The sequence below is a fragment of the Delphinus delphis genome, chromosome 20, assembly GCF_949987515.2.
Source record: "Delphinus delphis chromosome 20, mDelDel1.2, whole genome shotgun sequence".
Taxonomy (NCBI): domain Eukaryota; kingdom Metazoa; phylum Chordata; class Mammalia; order Artiodactyla; family Delphinidae; genus Delphinus; species Delphinus delphis.
Window position 1 is genome coordinate 40067927 of NC_082702.1, and position 20447 is coordinate 40088373.

Consider the following 20447-nt stretch of genomic DNA (forward strand, 5'->3'; position numbering starts at 1 on the left):
CCCTCCCTGCCCTGGGCCTGGCACCTCTGGCTTAGGGGAGGGCTCAGAACTCATCAGTCATACAGTGAAGCCTGTTCTCTCACCCAGCACCTGTTAGAATTTATCTGAAAGAGAGAGACAGACAGACAGAGAGGGAGGGAGGGAGGGAGGATCAGGCAACTGTACAAAGGGGTTTGAACAAAAATGGTCATAGCACTGGTATTTGTAGGAAGGAGAAACTGGACACTGCTGACATGTCCTTCCTCTACATGCTGGACAAATAGATTCTAGCACAACCATCCTGGTGGACTTTAAAAGTGATAGTGAAAAAATAAAGTGATGATGGAAGATCTTTATTATTTGACAGGAAAACTACTAAATGTAAATCCTGTAAATGAGGGGATAGGAAATCAGATTGCAAAATAGAATGTACAGTACAACCCCAAGTTGAAATCCCTCCCCCCAGAACTCCCCCCCACACACGCACACGCACACGCATACGCACACGCGCGCGTGCACGCGCGCGGGCGCGCAGTCCGCCCCTCCACCAGCTCCCTCGTGACTAACTGCATTGGCCAGGGGCTGGTTCATGGGGGAGGGGACTGCGACTATATTGGGAAGGGGATGAGATCACCCAAAGACTGGCTGATTTAGAACTGGGTAACTTTTTCCACCCTTGTGGCTCTCAGCGTCTTTTGTGCTGGATCATAAACCTTGGCGCCAGCCTACAGGGTGGAGGGGGACCGTGTTCCCCGTCCCGAGGGGCGGAGCGGTGGCCGAAGCTGGATACGGCACAGGTGGTGGGCTGAAGTTGCGATAAAATGGCAGAATGGGTCTAGGGGTCCATGAGGCCCAGCTGGGACCCTACAAGAGCTTTGCTCCCAGCAGATCTGAGTGTCCTGTCACTCCACAGGGACCTTTGTGGGCGGAAAGTGCATTTTGTGGGTGCAGGAATATCCTAGAGGGTGGAATATCCCTTGTGGTGAGCTGAGCTGCGTCCCCTTAGGCCCAGCTCTAATGCCCTGTTATGTCTTGAGATTCCTACTTGCCAGTCTGGCCTTCCCCTGAGAGGACCATCCCCGTTTCTCGACAAACCCAGGGAAAACCCTCGTGCGGGTAGTTGTGGAGGGGAGAGGCCTGGTCTGGGAAGGGGATTGGGGTCCAGTTCCAGCTCAATAAATAAATGAGTTCAGTTCAGCTCCCACCTGGACCTCAATGCCCACCCGACTCCCTCAAACCCGTTCTCCTTCACAGAAACATCCCAGTAAGTCTTAACCCTCTGAGCCTCTGCCCAGGCAGCTGTCCCAAACTGGCTACACTTCCCCACTCCAGCTGCCTGGGTCACCTCCACCCATGAGCTGGGTCAGGTGCCATCTGTCCCCCAGGTCAGTGTCCATCGTATTGGCTTGTCCGTGTTCATCGGGGGTGACCCCGAGGTCAGGGGTTGGCTCCATGGAAAATCCTAAGACATGTTGGATGAAGGAAAGGGAGGACCCCAGGAAGGGGTGGGGGGTCAGGAGAGGACCAATTGTGTGCCCAGCACTGTTCGGTGTCCGGGCTCCAAGGGGGACCTCAGAACCTCAGGTCCCTCACACTCCAGAGCAAACAGCAAGAGAATACAGTGTGGGACACCCTGATCTGGGCTTTGCAGGCGAGGAGCAGGAAGTAGGCAGAACTGGAATGAGCCAGAGCATCCCCTCCTTAGCCTGAGCCCTGGGCAGCAGGGCCAGAAATGGAATTCTCCAGCTGGATGGAGTTGTTCCTGGAAAATCCCCACTGGCCTTTCCAGAAATGTGCTTTTGTGCCTGACTCCGGTTCCTTCAGATTGGCGGGGAAGGGGTGTTTTGGTGGCAGAGCTACACAGGCAAGGCCCTTGTCTTCTCTGGATTCTTTTTTTTTTTTTTCTTAGCCACGCCACATAGCATGTGGGATCTTAGTTCCCCGACCAGGGATCGAACTCATGCCCCCTGCAGTAGAAGTGCGGAGTCCTAACCACCGGACTGCCAGGGAAGTCCCATCTCTGGATTCTAGGACAGCTGAAGTGGAGATTCATGCATTTATTGAGCCCCATCTGTCAGCTTCACAGGGTTCTCTCAACCACCCTGAGAAGCAGGGATCAAGGTCCCCATCATTTGACAAGGAAGCCGATGCCGGGAGATACCAAGTGGCCCAGGGTCACGTGGCCAAGTCAGAATTCTATCTAAGCCCACCTAGGGTCGGCCTGCTTGTGGCTCCAGTCCCGCCACCCCATTCAGGATTCCCAAAATGGCAGGGACAGCCTGCAGGCTGAGGACGCCACTTCCAGCTCAGTCCCACTTGACCGAGCCTGGGCTGGCCCTGTGCCTGCCACCCTCAGAATAACCTTGGTGGTTCTGGGCATGGATCACTGACCATCACCTGGGATCTATTTTTGTCCTTCGGGTAACAAGGAAGTCTCACCTTGTACAGTAACCCCTTGGGGTGAGGGTAAAACGTATGACTCCCCAGTCCCAGCTGACCTTGCTGACCTGCTGGGAACTAACCCCAGTGGGGAAGGCGGAGGCCTGGCTCAGCCACGCTCCCTTTCTTGCCCTGCCCAGCCACGTTCCGGAATCTGGCTCCCTACCCCCATCCCTTCTTCCTGGCAGCCCACACCCTCCCCCAACCCCAACAAAGACTAGGAAACTGACAAATGGATCATTTGTCCTCATGGGCCATTGCTTAATCTTATGCACCTGACCGGCCAGAAAATTCTTTCTTGCATCTATCTGCGGAAGCAAGCCCCGTTTCCTTAGGTGTTGGCCAGAGAGTTCTAGAATCCAGGCGCAGGAGCCATCTGGGAAGCCGGCTCCTAAACTCAGCTTTCAGATTCTGGAGCCCTGGAATCCTGTGGGGCAGTGGTTGATGACATTTGAGGAGATGACAGAAGCTGTGGGCATACCATAGACACTCTGGAAGGTCAAGTACAGTCTTAGGGGTCATGGACCCCAAAGGCTATTTATAGAGGGGTGATCCCTGGGAGTGGGGCCCAGAGATGCAGAGAGAGGTACCCCAGCAGACTTAGGGGCTCCTTTCTGCTGAAATCAAGGGGGGAGGAGTTTTGTGACCTGAACTCAGTGACATAAGATAAATGCACAGAAAAAAGACTAGAAGGAAACCTGATAAAAATGTTACGGTAACAACAAAACCAAGAATGACTGTAGCTGATGACAATAATAATCCTAGCTGTTCCCATTTTCTGAGGGCCGATTATGTGTCAGCCCCTGTGCTAAGTTAGGGCTTTGCCTGTGTTATCTCAGTTAATCCCTACAACGTGCTCTTCTCTCGGGGGCCAGGGCCAGTGGCGTATGGGGTGAGCGCCATAAATGAGGATGGTTTTTGCCAGGTCTGCAGCTTCCCTGGAGGTGGACTACGGAGCCCTCAGGCCCAATACACAGGGGATGCTGTGTTCTCCTTGCCAGCAGCGCTGGGCCTGAGAGGGCATGGCTGGCCCCCTCGGGGATGCCTTCGGGGAGCCAGCCAGACCCACTGAGCTGACCCCAGCCCTCACTTGGCCCTACTCCTTCAGGCGTTGGGGCTCAAAATAGCAGCCGCTCGAGAGCTGACAAAGGGCGGCTAAAAAAAGTCCCCTCAGTCTGGGCTCTGTCGCATACGGCTCGTAGGGACTATTTTGGGGAGAGGGTGCCGACGTGCCAATGGAAAATCCACGGGGCGGGAGTCTCCAAGGTGGGGAACCCACGTGTCTCCCTCTCCCCATCCTGGCCGTGTGCAGAGACACACACGTATTCGCAGCCCTCAGTCCACCTTCCTGACTGTTGGACTTTGTCATCCCTACAACAGCCCCGGAAATGGTAAGGAAACACAAGTTCAGAGGAAGGGAAGTGACTTACCCAAGGTCACACAGCTAGAAAGCGGGCAGGACAGCGGTCAGCCTGGGACCCTGTGGCTCACAGTACAGTGCTCTCCCTGTAAATGCGGCCCCTGCCTACAGCCTCGCTGGGGAAGCCAACACCTTACCTTCTCGGGCATTGAAAGCTCAGAGGTGGTCCATTCTGCCGTGGACTGGGTAGGAAGCTAAGGATGACTTGAGGGTGTTAATGACCACATGGGAAGAAATTCCACTGGAAACCCCTGGCCAATTCTGATGGGAGCTTGCCTAGCTGTAGGAGAGACAGCTGAGCTGGCACAGGGCCTTGTTCCGAGTGAGCCCATCCCCCCACCCTGTCCCTGTGACTGCCTCACCCGCCCTGCCCAGGCTCCCAGAGCCTGGCAGCCCCTGCCAAGTTTCCAGGGAACGTGTCCGATAAGGGACTGGTGCTCATGACTCGCTCCCACCTAGCCACTATCTCTGACCCCGCTGCCGCCACCAAGTGGGTAAGAATAGCAGCAGCCCTGCCGAGTGGGCATGTACACAGGGACAGCACAGCGACAGCTTCAGGCAGGCAGCTCTGGCCCGCAGATCGAGGATAAGTCTCCAGGTCCCTCTTCCCATCAGACTCATTCGCCACCCCCACCCACTGTCCTTGAGTCCCACCACACCTTATGGTAAAGCACCAAGCCTCATCCTCTTCCCCTGCTGCCTCAGTGGAAGGGACATGGAGGGGAGCACACTGCCCTGTGGATCCCGGCCTGGGACCTGAGCCCTGACCTCCACTGATGAGCTGTGTGACCTGGAGCCGGACACTGTCCCTCTCTGGGCCGATAAGCAGGGTAAGGTAGCACAGCAGCCCCCTGAAGCATGGAAAATGGCCAGCAAGCCCTCTCCACATGCTAGGGGCCCTTGTGGTCCTGGTACCTGCTGCCTGGCGTCTCCTGAGTGCCCATGTGAACTCTGACCCTTTGACTGCCGGTCAGTGGGGATGTGGATGGGGTAAGGGTGTGGGAGTCCCTGGGATATGGCACATGTTGTGGCTGAGTCCCCTCTATGAGTCTCCCTGTGACACTCCTGTGTGTGCTCCACTGCGTCACATGGGTGTGCAAGGGTGGCTGCATCACTGAGGGAAGAGGCTGTTGTCATGGAACCCAGGATGAGCGTCACCACGCTATCTGAAGCAGGGAGATCTAAGGAGGCTTGCATCCAAGTTCCTGAGTCACTGTGACACCTGGGGTAATTAAGGGAGATGAGGCTGAGTTCTGCAGTCCCCAGATCGGTAGCCCCTGAAGCTCTCACAGCCTGACTCACTGCATGGCTCAGACCTGGACCCAGCTCCTCCCCCAGCCTCCTCACCCCTCACAGCACGCTTGCTCTCCTCATCTTCCCTGTTCTCTTCTCCTTGACCCTCAAGCCTACCTCCTGCCTGCCCCGCCATGTCCCCCACTGACCCAAGGAGTCCCAGGGGGAAGGGGCCAGGCATGCTAGGGAGGGGGAAGAAGGAAGGGGCTGGGATGGGTTCCTCGTATGCTTACACCACGCAGACTAGAGTTTAACGCACACTTACACACCCATAGACACATGCGTGTGCACACAGGCACACACGCACACCTGACGGAGTGACAGGGCTGCCATGGTGTCTCCAGGCTCAGTCTCTTAGCACTAGCTCTCAGGTAGGCCCCCCAAACCCCTCAACGCTTTGGGTCCTCACATGTCCCTGAGGCCCCCTCATTAGAGACACATTACCCCGCAGCAGCAGGACGTCTGGAGGTGAGATCAGAGGAAGAACTCCTGCCCTGAGGCCCCAGCTAGAGTCTTAGGATGGGTATCGGTGGATGTGAGTGGGGTGGGGGGTCTCTGAGGTCCCAAGACTGTTTCTTCCTTTGTGAGCAAGGGCCGGACTGACCTCTGGGCCTCTTGCTTCAAGAGCCCTAATCTCTGGAGCTGGAAAAAGTTTAAAAATATCCTCATGTTTACATTCTTTCCAAGCCCGCCTCCCAGTCCTCAGTGCTGGGTCCCTTTGATCTGGCCCTGTGCCTCTGGAAGGAGCCTGGGAGAGGGAGACCATGAGCTCCCCACCGGGGGAGCCTCCAGACCAGTCTGAACCCCATGAGAACCCTCAGCGTCACCCAGAGAGAGCCTTGGAGCTGGCAAGGAGCCAAGGCTGGAGGCAGATGTCTTTCCAGGGCCGTGTGAGAGCTGGAGTTGGGGCCCCTCTCCACACTCCGCCCCGCAAAAGCCTGGGCCCATGGGGCCCATGGGGAGTGTGTGAGAGTCTGTGGCTATAGGCATCTGAGGTAAGTCCTCCCCACACTCCATGGACCAGGGGAAGCCATGTTGATTGAGCTCCTGCTGTGTGCCTGGCATTGTGCTACACGTTTTGGGGGGATTATCTCGCGTAGTCCTCTCAACAACTCCATCTGAGCCAGGCCCATTTTATCAACAAGTAAACCGAGGTTCAGAGAGGTAACGAGACTCACCTGGGAACACACAGCAAGGATGAGGCAGAGCATGACTCACGTGTTCTTCCGCCCACACTGAGCCACCAGTCATCCCCCACTTTGCCCTCGCAGGGTCCAGGCCCCGCTGCCTGCAGAGTAAGGCCCGCTCACTAGCGTGAATCTGCACAAGCACTTGCTGACCTACCACCAAGCCCACAAACAAGCACCAGCTTCTTGTTTCTCTCCCTCTGAGACCCGGGAGAAGCCACGCCCCTCTATGACCCTCACTTTACTCTATAGAAGGGGCTGAGGATTGCAGGAGAGGCTTATGTCCACAAATGCTCAGGAAAACTGGGGATTGTGGACCCTGTTGTCAGCCCCACAAGCAGAAAGTATTTTGAGGTCTGGAGGCTTAAGAAAGGAACCCTCAAATTGGGGCAGATGCCTTAATATGCCCTGGTATCCTGTCATCCATCCTTTCCTTGGCCGGGGTTCCACCTACCTGCTTACCAACCCATACATCCATCCACTTACCACCCCACCCCCCACCTATCCATCCATCTACCCATCTACCCAACCATCATCCACCAACCCACCCATCCATCCATGCATCCACTCACCCAACTGTCAGCCTATCTATCTATCCAGAACAAGGACCCAGAAAGCAGGGGTTCCAGGGTTCCAGCTCAGGTGCTGCATCCCACTGGCTGGATGAACTTGGGAAGGTCTCCCCACCTCTTTGTGATTTACTTTTCCAACTTGATTAGACGTTGCTGGCCTGGGTGATCTCTAAGGCGCTTCTGGGGGATCTCATGGGAGCAGAGCCCAGCTGAAGGCTGTGGACACTGCTGGAGAGGTAAGATAAACCTTGACCAGACAGTCTCACCTTGTGCCCTGCTTCTAAGACTCCCAGCTGCAGCCCTTAACCTCCCTGACCTTCAAGATCCTTCACTGGAAAATGGGGCCAATAAGCCTGCCCTCGTAGGTTGACAGAAAGATTAGATGAGATCTGCTTTCGAAGAACTTTGCACCCTGAAGACTTCTGAGTGGGTACAGGCCAAGCAGGGGATCCTAGGAGAGGGGCAGGAAGCTCTGCTTGGACCACAGTAGTCAGCAGAGCCTCCCGTGGAGGATGGGGGTGTGGGTGGGGAGAGGGGACCTGGGCCCAGAGTGGCTGGGATCAGCCTCAGGGTCTCTCCCTGGGCTGGGGATCCAGGCTGAGTTTCCCACGCTCCCCCAGGCCAGCCAGGATGCCTGCCCCATCTCTCTTGGCTGGGCTTGGCCTCCATCCCACAGAATCTGCCAGGAGTGAAGAGATTATCTCCTAAAAATAGGGCCTGGGCCCCAATGAGGTTGTTTTTCTCCCTTCCCCGTGATTTACCATCATCAGCTCAGGGTGCCTGGGACAACAAGTCCCACCCCGGCTCCCCAGAGACCGTTGGGATGAAGGCGTGGGGGATCAGCATGTGTCTGGGGTCAGTCAAGGGTCAGGGATTAGAGGTCAGTCTGGAAATGTGGTCAGGGCTTAGCACCAGGGCCATGGCTTAATCTTCGGCCAGGGGAAGGGGTTCACCTGAGGCAGGGGCAGGGTGAGCCACGAGGGTTCCTATTCCACCCCAGTGGTGTCCATCTGAATAATTCCCCCTTCTCTTTTTGCAGACTCCCCATGCACTCACCAGCCTGTGTGTAAAACCCAAAGGTGCCTTGGGGCCAGCATGGGGACAGAGACTGATCCCCAGCCTCACCTCTCCTGTTCCAGCCCCATGGGGCCCTGAGGATTCCTACCCAAGCCCTCACGATTCCTACCCAGACCCCTCCTGAGACTGAGGGACCTCTGCCCACCCCTGTGTGCAGGTGACGCATATACAGGGACACGAGTATGCTCACACATGAGTACAGGACATGGACTCACAAGGTGCACCCCCCAGAGCAAAGACGATATCCAGGCAAACACAGAAATAACACTCTCAGGGACACCCTCCTCAACCATCACCTGGACAGTTAACCCATGCAGGGCCTGCAGCCAGTGTTCTCCGAATGCCCACAGAAATGACCCACCTTGCTCTAGCCTCAGGATCTCACCAAGAGCCCATATGATGCCCCTGTGTCTTTCCCCGCAGGGGACCCCAGGCTCATCCCTCAAGCCCCCACACCCTTTCTGTGCAGCCGGAGATGGGGAAGGGGTGAAAGGGCAGGTGGACATGGATAATGCACACACGCACATGGACACCTGGACATGGGCCCACAGTCCTCTAGGACCCACGCCCAGTTCTCCGAGGCTTTATTATTGGACAAACGTGAGCCATATGAAGTGCTCCCACGGGCAGCCCGTTTAGTCAGTGCGCAGGCTCTGCAGATAAGTCTGGTGATGTTGCCTCCCCCCTAGGGCAGGTGAAGGGGCTTCTGCCCTGTCCTGGCCCTCGTGGATCTGGAGTGCTGGGCCATCTCCCAGTGGATTCAGATGGAGCCAGAGGCCAAGTTCCCAGGAGGGGCTGCCTGGACCATTTAAACCGCCGCCTTCAGGGGCACACTGTCTACTGGCTGATCTAGGTCCTTCTTCCTCGCCAGGGTCAAGTGGGTGAAGATGAGGATGAGGAAGATGCCTGAGGGGCCGGAGAGGGATAGATCAGCCCTCCGAAAGGGCCATAGGACTTGTCTATCACTAGGGACTCCTTGCTGTTGGTATCGATTTAATAAGGCAGCAAAGTTTCCTAGACAGCATCCCCAAGGCTGGGCTGGGTATGACTCTGTGGTTCCGGCGCCTGAAGGAGCCTGACTGCTTGGCCTGCTCAGCCCTCACCAGGGCCAGAACACCCCAGCCTCCAAGGTCCCTTTCTCTGGGGAACAGTTTGGGTGGGGATCATCTGGGAGCCAGTGAGTTGTTCCCACGGACCTCTGAGAGAAAGGCACACTGTAGCAATGTGCTAGAACCAGCAAAGAAAACCAGCCAGGAGAAAAAATTAAGGGGCTAAAGAAACAAAGGGGATAGAGAGGGAGGCTTGGACTGAAAGAGTTAGGCTGGAAAGAGCTGGGCTCTGCCACTCCCTGGCTGTGTAACTTCAGACAAATCACTTAACCTCTCTGAGCATCAGTGACCTCATCTGGAAAATGGGGAAATGCCAGCACCACAGGGTTGTAGGGAGGATTCAACGCAATAATCCTATGCTTGGCATAAGGCCTGATACACAGTTAATGCGTAGCAGTAACAGTAAATGCTGTTATCAATGAGGATGAGCTTGACTATGATAACAGGAGGCAACAGCATAATGACTAGGAGAGTTGGGGGGCTCCTTCTCCATCCCTGTGGGGACACCATGGGATGGGGCACTGTTTATCCGGAGGCTGTGGCTCCAGCCACCATTGCCCTCCCCCACACAGGAGCCCAACCTCCGTTACCTATTGCTATCAGCGTGCCCACGAGGATGCCCACCGCTGACAGCTTCGTGGGCATGCCCTTCATGCGGCCCACCTTACGCATGCACTGCCCCTCCACATTGCAGCGACACACGATCACTGGGGAGAGGCAGGGGAGGAAGGTAAGGGCAGTGGAGGCGGGCTCTGCAGCTCCTCAGAGCCCTCAGCCCAGCCCAGCTGGCCAGTATGTGGGTTTTGGTGCACATGCTGTGTTCATGCGTGTGGCAGGGGGATGCAAGCTCCTCTGTGCACGTGCCTGTGTGCACTGCAGTCTGTGTGCCCAGCCACACATATGCAGGTGTGCACAGGCATATGCTGTCCTTATGAGCCCATAGACGTATTGCCCAGCTCCTCCCCCTGCATCTCAGGGGTTCCCTCAGGAACCACAGGCCCCTGACCTTGGCTGCACCCCAGCCCGGCCTCACCTCGGACCTGGATCTGCCACACCCGGTCATGGTGGCTGACAACTATGGGGACTACATGTTCGCGTGGCTCCACCCAATGCAGGCCCAGGGTGAGGTAGGCATGGGACCCTGTTGGGACCATAAGCAGCGATCAGAGTCACTAGCCCGCTCCCCGAGGCCCAGCCCCACGGCATCTCACTTCCAAGCACCACCCACTCCCCACCTTGGCCACAGCCTCCCTGCTTCCCCCACTACACACCATTGAGAGCCCGGAGGCGCCAATCCCGCTGCGCCGTGGGGTTGGGACCAAGGGCAAAGCTGTAGGGACCGTGTCCGCCGGCCAGGTCAGGGTCCCCTCTGGGTCCACCGACAACCACGCCACGGTCCTGGCGGGGTGTGCAGAGGTGTCGGGAGGGCTCAGGAGCCACAGTCGGGGTTGGGGCAGAAGGAGCCTTCAGGAAGTGGATCACGAGGGTTGCAGAGGTGCTCAGCGTTGGCTCATCTGCAGAGGAGGTAGTGCTGAGCTGGCCTGGGCCCTTCTGGGGGTGGGGTGAATTCAGAGTCCCTGGCCTGGTCCCCTTCCCCACAGCCCATCAGTCTCACCCTGTGAGTCCCCTTCCACGCCCCCTCCCTCCCCTCGACCCCCTCCTCTCCATCCCCTCTCTCTTCCTCACAATGCACTTCACCCCCTTCACTATCTAAACAGCTGCCAGGCCTTTCTGTGCCCTTCAGGATGCCAAGCTGGTTCTCACTGTCCCCCCACCTCACCCTGGCCCCTGGTGCCAGGGCCCAACAATGTGGAAATGCCCTGACTATAGATGAGTTCACCCCTGTCACAGGACAGCCCAGCTCAGAGCTGAAACCTGCCTTCCTGAACGGACCTGCCCTTGGGCCATCTCTTCATCCTGTCAAAATGGCATTCGGAGTCCTCCCCACCTGGCCTCAGCGTCCCATCCAGGCTCACTTCCTGGCACGCCTGCCCCAGGAGAGCCACTGGCCCTCCCTCCCCACCCCCCAGTCCCACTCCCTCTGCTCCCAGCCTGTGTCTGAAGCTGACACCCTGAGAGGCCCTCCAGGGCTGAGGTTGGGGGGTGGCAGGTGTCTGGAGGGAAGGGTGGTCTGAGAGGGGAGGCAGAGGCCAGGCCTTCTCAGAGAAGTATACTGGCCGCAGCCCCTTGCCCATCCCTCCTGCCTGGAGCAGAGCGGCTGTCAGCAAGGGCGCTGGGGAGGAAGCTTCGCCCTGCCTGTCTGTCTTAGGTTTTCTCACCTTCCCAGAGGCCCCCACCACAGCCTGGCCATACCTGCATCCTGGGCCTCCACGAGCACTGTGTACTTGTCCCCAGGCTGTGCACCCTGCAGGGCCCGGGCTATGTGCACCTCCCCGGAGACCTCCTCTATGCAGAGCCAGCCCTCTGAGTCATTGACTAGGGAGAACCTGAGGGTCAAAGAAGATGGGGCAGGGAGGCAGGGACCACATATGACGCCTTGACCAGAGACCTTCTGGGTCATGTGATCTGCCCAAGTTCCACATGCCCTTTGTGACTTGAGGGCAGCAGCAGTGCCCGTGATCTCGCTCCAGCTTAAGGGACTCGTTGGGGGGCAGGGCTTAAACCACAGATACTGTGGCTGAGGGAGGGACTCTCAGAGCCTGGGGGGCCTGACTCATTTCCACTATTCCCAGGTCAGCCCACAAAGGGGCCGGATAGAGCCAGAGCCTGGGAACGGCACCCAGTGCTGCGGTCTGGGTGGGCGGCTGGAAGAGGGCCTGGTCCAGGACAGTATGGGGAAGCATCATCTGAGCCCTCACGGGGTCCAAACACCCCTCTCCATCCAGCCCTGATCCCCACCAGGAGTCACAACCTTCACATTAACCATGGTTTGAGGAACATTGCAGGCTGTAGATAATGAGAGTTCCCTCCGAGGCCCTGGGATCATCCCAAGGAGGCAGGGGTGGTCCAGCCCAGCTAAGGGGCTGGTCTTCCGGCTCACCTGAGGGGATTGCTCATGGGGTCTGAGGGCCGGATGGTCAGCAGGAGGGAGCCAGCGGGGGTGCTGACTGGGACACTGGCCTCGTAGCTCTCCTGGTCCAACTGAGGGGGTGGCGTCACCCTTTCCACCAGCACAGTCACGGTGACTGTGGCTCCAGGGCCTGGGTCTGGCCCCACCGGCTCTGCCACGCTCCGCACCACCACCACCAACTTGTGACTTGGAGCTGCCTCGTAGCTGAGGTTCTGGAACCAGTGGGGCCCGGGTCACTGTGTGGGCCACGGCTTGGCACCCTGTGCATGAACGTGTGTGTGTGTGCGCCACTCCCCCACCCCTAGCCCCTTACCTTGAGGAGTCGCAGCTGGACACGACCAGAGTCTGGCTCCCAATCCAGGCCGAAGGTTCCCTCCACATCCCCTGCCTCAATGGCAAAGTCCATGAGGCGGAAGGCAGGCTCAAGGTCAGCGTCAGTGGCCATGAGTGTGGTCACCAGAGTCCCAGGCTCTGTGTCCTCAGGGAGGCTTAGGGGCTCAATCTGGAGAGATGGGGAGGGGCTGTGAGCCCCCCCGTTAGCACCTTCTCAAGGTGTCCTCCCCTGTTCCTGCTTACCTGGGAAGTGGTGAACTCAGGGGCATGGTCATTGATGTCCATGATCGTGACTGCAATCTCACAGGTGCTGCTGAGGCCTGAGGCAGGGGAGGGCATGTTGGGGAGACCAGGGTGGGGACAGAGGGGTCAGGGAACCCTGGTCACCTTCAGGGCACTTACCGCCCTCTGCTCCTCCCAGGTCAATGACCAGCACCTGAAGCAAGATGTTCTGGCCAGCTTGGAGGGGGGCAGCCCCCAGTGTCACACTGCCCGAGGTGGAGTCCAGCTCGAAAGCTCTCCCCTCTGCCCCCTCCTCGGGCTCAGGGCTCAGCAGCCGATACACAACGTGGGAATTGGGGGAACCGGGGGCATCTGCATCCACTGCCGAAAGCTTAGCCACCTTGGTGCCTGCAAAGACATCACCCACATGGATGGGACCACAACCAGACCTCGAGGCCTTACCTCACCACTCTTCTTTGTGTGTGTGTGTGTGTGTGTGTGTGTGCGCGCGCACGCGCACGCGCGCATGTGTGTGTATGTGTTGGGGGGTGAGACATTGATATAGGGACCTGAGGCTGGTCCCATCCCAGAGGAGAGCAAGATGGGATAGCTCACAGGGACTTCACCCCTCCCCCACCCCCTGACAAGGCTCATAGCCCACCTGGGGGGCTGAGCTCAGGAATGCTGATTGCGGGGCCTCGTGGGGGGCAGACAGGCATATTGTCATTCTCATCCATCACCACCACATGCAGTTCCAGAGGTTCGGCCGGGTAGTCCTCACCGCGGGTATTCTGAGCCCGCACCCGGAGCAGGTACTATAGCGGGCAGTGGAGGGCTTCAGATGAAGACCAGAGGCAGCTCCAGCCTGGCCTGGGTCTGGGTTCCCTTCTGGTGGCCAGCTCCAGCTCTTCTGCCTCAGTGCCTGTGGGGGATGTGACACCCCCGGAAGCCCACTGGACGGGGACCAAGCACCCCTCAGCCTGTCCTCCTGGCTTCCCCCTCACCTCACCTCAGCCTGGGCTTCTCGGTCCAGCTCCCTGGTCACGTAGAGTTTCCCCTCCTTGTCCACATCAAAGGGTCCAAGGGGCTGGCTCTCCAGGTGATAATGTACATCCCCCCCACTCCAATGTACCTGGGAGGGGGACACAGAATGAGGGCCCCCAGGACGAGGGGCAGGAATAGCCCATGTCAGCCCTTATATTCCAACTGTTCCTGGGTAGGGAGCCTGGGCCCCAACCGTTTTGTGACCCCAGGCAAGTTGCTGCCCTCTCTGGGGTCCAGGTAGGCTCCTTTTCTTTCAGGGCACTGTGACAACTCCACAGTGGCCTTGCCCTGGTCCAAGCCTGGATCTTGCCCAAAGTGCCTGAATGACCAGGTTGTTTTGTTCTCTGCCCTCTCAGGCTGGGCCTGACCCCAGGGCATTCCTCGAGGAGCCTGAGACATTCCTGGCCTGGGTGACAATCCCCATGGCAGCAAGGAGGTGACAGCTGTTCTGCTGAGGAAGCCTGGGATCAGCTCAGCAGGTCAGAGCACAGAGCCACGCCTGCCAGAGGATAGCAGGTGAGGAGCTAAAGGCCTGGTCCCAGGGCCTGATATGCTCACTCTGTCTTGAGAACTGATGGGGACAGTGGAGGGAGGAGCATAGGTAGGGGAGGAACAGGGGGTCAAGTTGAGCCCCAGACCCACCCCCCCAAATCTCCACGAGACTCAGGCCCAGCTACACCATCCATGGGGTTATTTCAGCTGCTAACAGCCACTTACTCACCTGGGCAATGTGGTGTGGGTACGGAACTTGGAGATTCTCTGCCAGGTGGACAGGATCTAGGGGCACCCAGGTGTTTTCTACTATGGAGACATCTACGGTGGCTGTGGCCTGGTGGCCCGAGGCCTGGTCACCCATGTCCTTGACCCGTACCAACAGCTGGTATGGCCCCTCCAGAGCCTGATCTAGGCTGGTGCTCCCTAGAAGGGGCAGGGTGGTCAGCTGAGCAGGGGGCCAGTGCATCCTGGTACCAAACACAAAGCCACGCGTATGTCAGGTGTTCAGGATACTCTCTTGGCCAATGGATGAGAGGGCCCTTTAGCACCATTGTGAGCATCCGACCAGGACTTGACGGTTTGCAAAATCACTTCCACATCTGTCCACACAATGAGTGGTTGATAGATTGGATAGGTGGATGACCAGGATGGGGGGTGGTAAACGGGTGGATAGGTAGATGAGTGAATGACCGGTTGGATAAATGGACAGTTGACTAGGTGGATGGATGGGGGTTTGAGAGGGTAGAAAGATGGGGATTTGGGCACGTGGATGGACGGTTGGATAGATGGACTGTATGTTTGCGTGGTAGATGGATGAATGGGTGGCTGGCTGAGTGGGTGTGTGATTGGCTTTTCTTTCCTTCCCCAACCTGTGCCTCTGGTCTGAACTCCCAGGTCCAGGTCTCTCCTGCCATCACTCCCAAGGTCTCCCAGCAGTGTCCCGGGCCATAACCCCTCAGGTCTCTCATATCCTTGTCTCTTAGGCCCAAGTCTGCAGAATGTATGGTTGAGGCACTTCCATCCACACCATTCCTTAACTCTCCAGGCATGGTCCTGCCTCCCCCATGTTTTTGCCTTGCTGCTCTCTCCAGCTGGAATACTTTTTCCGCCTGCTTTATCTCTCCAGCTCCAACCCATCCTGCAGCTCAGATGCAACCTTCCCCAGCTTTTCCCAACCCTCCCGCCTCTTCACACCCAGCTCAGGCTCACCCTCAGGGCTGAGAGCCAGAGCCCCCAGCTGAGGCTCCAGCTGGAACATATCTGCAGAAGGCTGGGATGGGGCCTGGTTCAGGATGTGGAATCGAAGATCCGAGTTGGCTGTGCCTGGCGCATCCCCGTCTGAAGCCTCAAGGAAGAAGAAGGGGACACCTGGTGTGTGTGGAGAGGGTTCACCATTAGGGGTGAAGGGGTGGGGAGAGTCTCCCAAGCTTCCTTTATCTCTCCCTGGGTCTTCCTTCTGTATTCATCATCATATCAGGATTCTGAAGGTGAGCCATGGCTCTTCACCCCACTTCACAGATGAGCAAACTGAGGCCAAGAGTAGATGGAACTCACCTGTGGATCCTCAGTGCGGTAGGGAGAGTGCAGGATGAGACAGAGATGGGAGGGGGCAACTTGGACCCTGACTGCCCTGTCCCTATGCCAACTCTACGGCCACCTCTTTACTCTCTGTTCTCCCATCAGTGGCCACCTGACCTTGCTGTGAGCTGGCTGCTTTGGGCACTCACCAGGCCTGGTGCCCTGGCTCAGCTGAACTTTGTAGATGGCCTGGGAGAAATGGGGCACCTGGTCATTCTCATCCTTCACATGCACAAGCACATGCTGTGGGCCCCACAAGACACGTCCATCCTCTGTCTCCAGGGTGACCTGGCAGGGAAGGGTAGTCAATGCCCCACCTTGCCTTGGTGGCTTTCTCCTACCCCTGGCCCAGTCATACCTGTAGCTGGTACTCTGCCTGTTCCTCCCGGTCCAGGGCCCTGGTCACCAGCAGGAAGCCAGACTGTGGATCCACAGCAAAGGGGCCCTCAGCTGCCACGCCTGAGTCTCCTGACAGAACAATCTGGCCCTCAGTCTCCTTACGGGGCAGTGGTAGCTGGCGAGGAGAGAACAGAGGTGAAGAGAGTGGGGGCCGGGCCTGGAGGATGCCCCCTCCACCTTATGGCCCCATTTTATATGTGGGGAGACTGAGGCTTAGAGAGCGTTGGCACTTGCCTGAGGTCACAAAGCCAGTAAGGAACAGGGTGGAAATTCAAAGCCAGAGCTCCTTCCCCTGTGCCTGATGCTCTCTATACTCCGTGCCCTACTTTCTAAAGCTTGAAACCCCCCCTCCATCACTTCATCCTTAAACTTAAAGCTCTACTTTCTTCTGGGATTAAAATCTTATTAGTCATTCACGCTATACCACATACTGTCTCGAAAGCAGGGTTGAAAAAAAGCCAGAGCAAGAAAGAGAAAGGAGTGCTGGAGGTCGGGGAAGCAGGACTTGGGGCGAGGGCAGCCCACGCATATCTCAGGCTCACCTTGGTCAAGTACAAAGGGAAATTTCCACCGTAGTTTTCCGGGACATCCACATACACCTCTGCAGGCTGGGCCCCGGGGAAAGCCTGTGGGAGGATTCTCACCACGTCAGCAAGCTGTACCTTCCTGCCGTGGGGGCCGGGACCTGACAGGGAAGGGGAATTCTGCCCCTTCCCTGGGCCTGGCTATACCTTAGCCCATCCACCCCCTGGTCTTTGACCTCCTGACCCCACAACAGGCCTGTAGCCAGCCCTCATCACCATCCCCCAAACACTACCATCCATAGTCAGTGCAACTGGTCCAGGTAGAGTAGCGGGCGAGGGTACCAACCAAAGCTAGGATCTGAGGGTGAGGAGCAGGGCCCAGCTCACCTGGGGGATGAAGAAGCAAAGCAGACACAGCCAGGCAGGAACCATGGTCAGGATGGGCCTGAGGGACATGGCAGTAAGGATCCAGCCCAGATCGGTGGGCAAGAGGGTTCCTCTCTCTAGGAAGTCTTCCTCCCCTCATCCCCCCTCAGCCCCGGGGCCATGGCTTCCCCAGGCCCCATGGGGTACAACGGTCCCTCCTTTTTCAGCTGGACCAGCAACTCTCAGAGCTGCCCCTCCCCCTCCCACCCACTTGGACACTGCCCCCGCCCTTGTCCCCTGCCTGAGCCCACTGCATACACATAGCCAGAGGGCCCTCAGGACAGACTGGTCTCCTCTTCCTCCCCTTTTAAGGGCCTGCCGCTCCCCATTGCCTGCAGGGTAGTGTCCAGCTCCTTGGCCAGGCCCATCAAGACCCCCAGGCCCAGCTGCCCTGCATTTCTTCATTCTTGTGCCCACAAGGGTCTCCATGGGAGTTTCACCTCCAGACCTTTGTCTTCTTCCCCCCATGGCCTCCCCAGCTCGTAGATCCCAAAGTGGTCATTTCCCAGAAGCACCCCAAGTCACAAAAGTTTGAAGCTCGAAAGACCCTGACGACTCTGAGGGCCGCTTCCTGTGGTCGCCTCACGTTGCCGGCAAGGCCTGAAGGGCAGAGCCTGACCAAGGTCACGGAAGACTTGACCACAGGAGAACTCCTCCTGGAACAGAGGACTCAGGGTTCAGGGTCTACAGGACTGTTCTACCGCCCACTGCCATCCTTCAGCCATGGGGGAGTCCCCGCGGGGCAGGAGCCCTGCCCTCGTCTCAGCATTTTCCAGCACTTAGCGCTGAGCTGGGCGCACAGAGCACAGACAGCCACGCCAACCAGTCCCGGGAACTCTTCCCTGGACGACAGGGCAGTGTTTCTCCTTCCCCCACCACCAACACCAGCCTCAGCCCTGCCCACCCTCCACTCCCAGACCCTCACCCGCCGGTGCCTGAGGTTGGCTTCCTTGGTCCAGCCTCCAGGTGAGAGAACTCTTTCTACGGGGAGTGCTGGCCAGGCCAGACCGGGTGGAACAGGGCAGGGCGGACACTTGAGCAGGTAGGCGGGCCAGCCATGCTCGCTCAGGAGTGGAAAACACCACTGGGCCCACAGCAGCAGGCCTGGCCCTGCCCAGCCCCCCAAGTTACTCATTGACTTTGGAAAGCTGGGGGCTGTTCAGCATCCATGACCGCCGGCCCCAGGGGGTGGGGAGATCATCGACCTGGCACCTGTCCCACCCCTACACGGCCCAGTGGGTACTTCTCAGCCCTCTGGGTTTGGACCTGACTATTTCTTCCGTGGCTCCAGACTCGCTCCCACTTCTCCCCCCTGTGCACCAGCATCTGCAGCTCTGCCTTGGCCCACTCTGTTCCTTTCGTCTGGAATGCCCTTCCCACCCCTTCATCTGTCTGCTAAGCACTTGCTCCGGCTTCAGTACTCGGCTCCAATATTCCCCTCTCCCGGGAACTCTTCCCTGGACTCCCAGGCTTGTTCAGCGTTCTCCTGTGGGAATATCTGGCCCCCACCCACGCCCCCATGATGAGTGCTATCTCTATCAACACAGAGAGGACACCAGGTTGTCATTGGCTGTCTCTTCCATCAGACTGGGAAGCCCTCCAGAGCAAGAATCAGGGACCCAGTAATGATCTGGCCCTTGCCCGGCCCTGGCAGCTCCCAGGTGGCTTGTGGAACTAAGATAAGGAGCTAGAGGTGGCACGTGCAGGATGGGGGAGCAGTGCATTACCTGAACTGGATACTTAGGGCTCCACACCACCCACCAGTGGGACCAGGGGGTGGGGTGGGGGGACAGCAGCCTGTGAGATCCCCTGAGCCTCCCTAAGTGCTCACACTAGCCCCTGGACACCGACAGGGCTGGGAAAATGTACTATCTTGTGCCTCTGAGAAGGAGAGAAAAGACTGAGCCAGCTCAGGTGACCTTGAGGGAATTGCAGGGCTGACCAGGGGCCCTGCCCCCAATGAGGGGGCAAATGGGACCCAATGAAACTTAAAAGCTTTTGCAAAGCAAAGGAAACTATAAATGAGACGAAAAGACAACCCTCAGAATGGGAGAAAATATTTGCAAGCGAATAAACAAAGGATTACTCTCCAAAATATATAAACAGCTCATGCAGCTCAATATTAAAAAAACAAACAACCCAATCAAAAAACGGGCAGAAGATCTAACTAGACATTTGTCCAAAGAAGACATACAGATGGCCAAGAGGCACATGAAAAGATGCTCAATATCACTAATTATTAGAGAAATGCAAATCAAAACTACAATGAGGTATCACCTCACACCGGTTAGAATGGGCATCATCAGAAAATCTACAAACAGCAAATGCTGGAGAGGGTGTGGAGAAAAGGGAACCCTCTTGCACTGTTGGTGGGAATGTAAATTGATACAGCCACTATGGAGAACAGTATGGAGGTTCCTTAAAAAACTAAAAATAGAATTACCATATGACCCAGCAATCCCACTACTGGGCATATACCCAGAGAAAACCATAATTCAAAAAAACACATGTACCCCAATGTTCATTGCAGCACTATTTACAATAGCCAGGTCATGGAAACAACCTAAATGCCCATCGACAGACGAACGGATAAAGAAGATGTGGTACATAGATACAATGGAATATTACTCAGCCATAAAAAGGAGCAAAACTGGGTCATTTGTAGAGATGTGGATGGATCTAGAGACTGTCATACAGAGTGAAGTAAGTCAGAAAGAGAAAAACAAATATCATATATTAATGCATATATATGGAATCTAGAAAAATGGTACAGATGAACCCGTTTGCAAGGCAGAAATAGAGACCCAGATGTAGAGAACAAATGTATGGACACCAGTGGGGGAAGCAGGGGTGGGGAAGGTGTTGGGATGAATTGGGAGATTGGGATTGACATATATACACTAATACGTATAAAACTAGATAACTAATAAGAAACTGCTGTATTAAAATAAAAATAAATTAAAAAAAAATGTATGGACCCTGGCCTGGAACCTTCTCAGAAACTGTCCCCAGCCTTGCCCCAGGCTGCTTCTGGTCTCCCAAGGTGGGCAGACATATACCAGTCCCCACTCAGCCACTTCTGCCCGTGTGGCCTCGGGCAAGTGCTTCTGTCCCCTGTCTGCCATTGCTGAATGGGGATGCTCCCTCCTGAAATGATGCGGGCAAACTCCTAGCAGGCACCTATGCCCAGAAGGCTCCTCTTCCCAGGTGTGGTTGGTGGGGAGATGCACACCTCCATTATGCGCAAATGCAAGGACTCTCCTTCCAGGAAAGGAGGGCTCCAGGGACCTGCTCCCACATTAGCCAATGCGGAGCGTGG

At 57.0% G+C, this 20447-nt stretch overlaps 1 protein-coding gene across 1 annotated transcript; it reads right to left on the minus strand.

Moving 5' to 3' along the window:
• Positions 1 to 8535: 8535 nt before the first annotated feature.
• CDH16 (cadherin 16) lies at positions 8536 to 17158 on the minus strand. The gene is made up of 17 exons (XM_059999290.1): positions 17090 to 17158; positions 16721 to 16804; positions 16138 to 16293; positions 15929 to 16067; positions 15411 to 15569; positions 14428 to 14624; positions 13672 to 13794; positions 13324 to 13477; positions 12843 to 13070; positions 12684 to 12760; positions 12421 to 12609; positions 12078 to 12319; positions 11390 to 11523; positions 10348 to 10590; positions 10110 to 10217; positions 9667 to 9783; positions 8536 to 8873 (listed from the first exon to the last, which is right to left on the minus strand). The coding sequence occupies exons 1-17, from the start codon at positions 17156 to 17158 to the stop codon at positions 8776 to 8778; spliced, it is 2517 nt and encodes an 838-aa protein (XP_059855273.1). The 3' UTR covers positions 8536 to 8775.
• Between the last annotated feature and the right edge of the window lie 3289 nt (positions 17159 to 20447).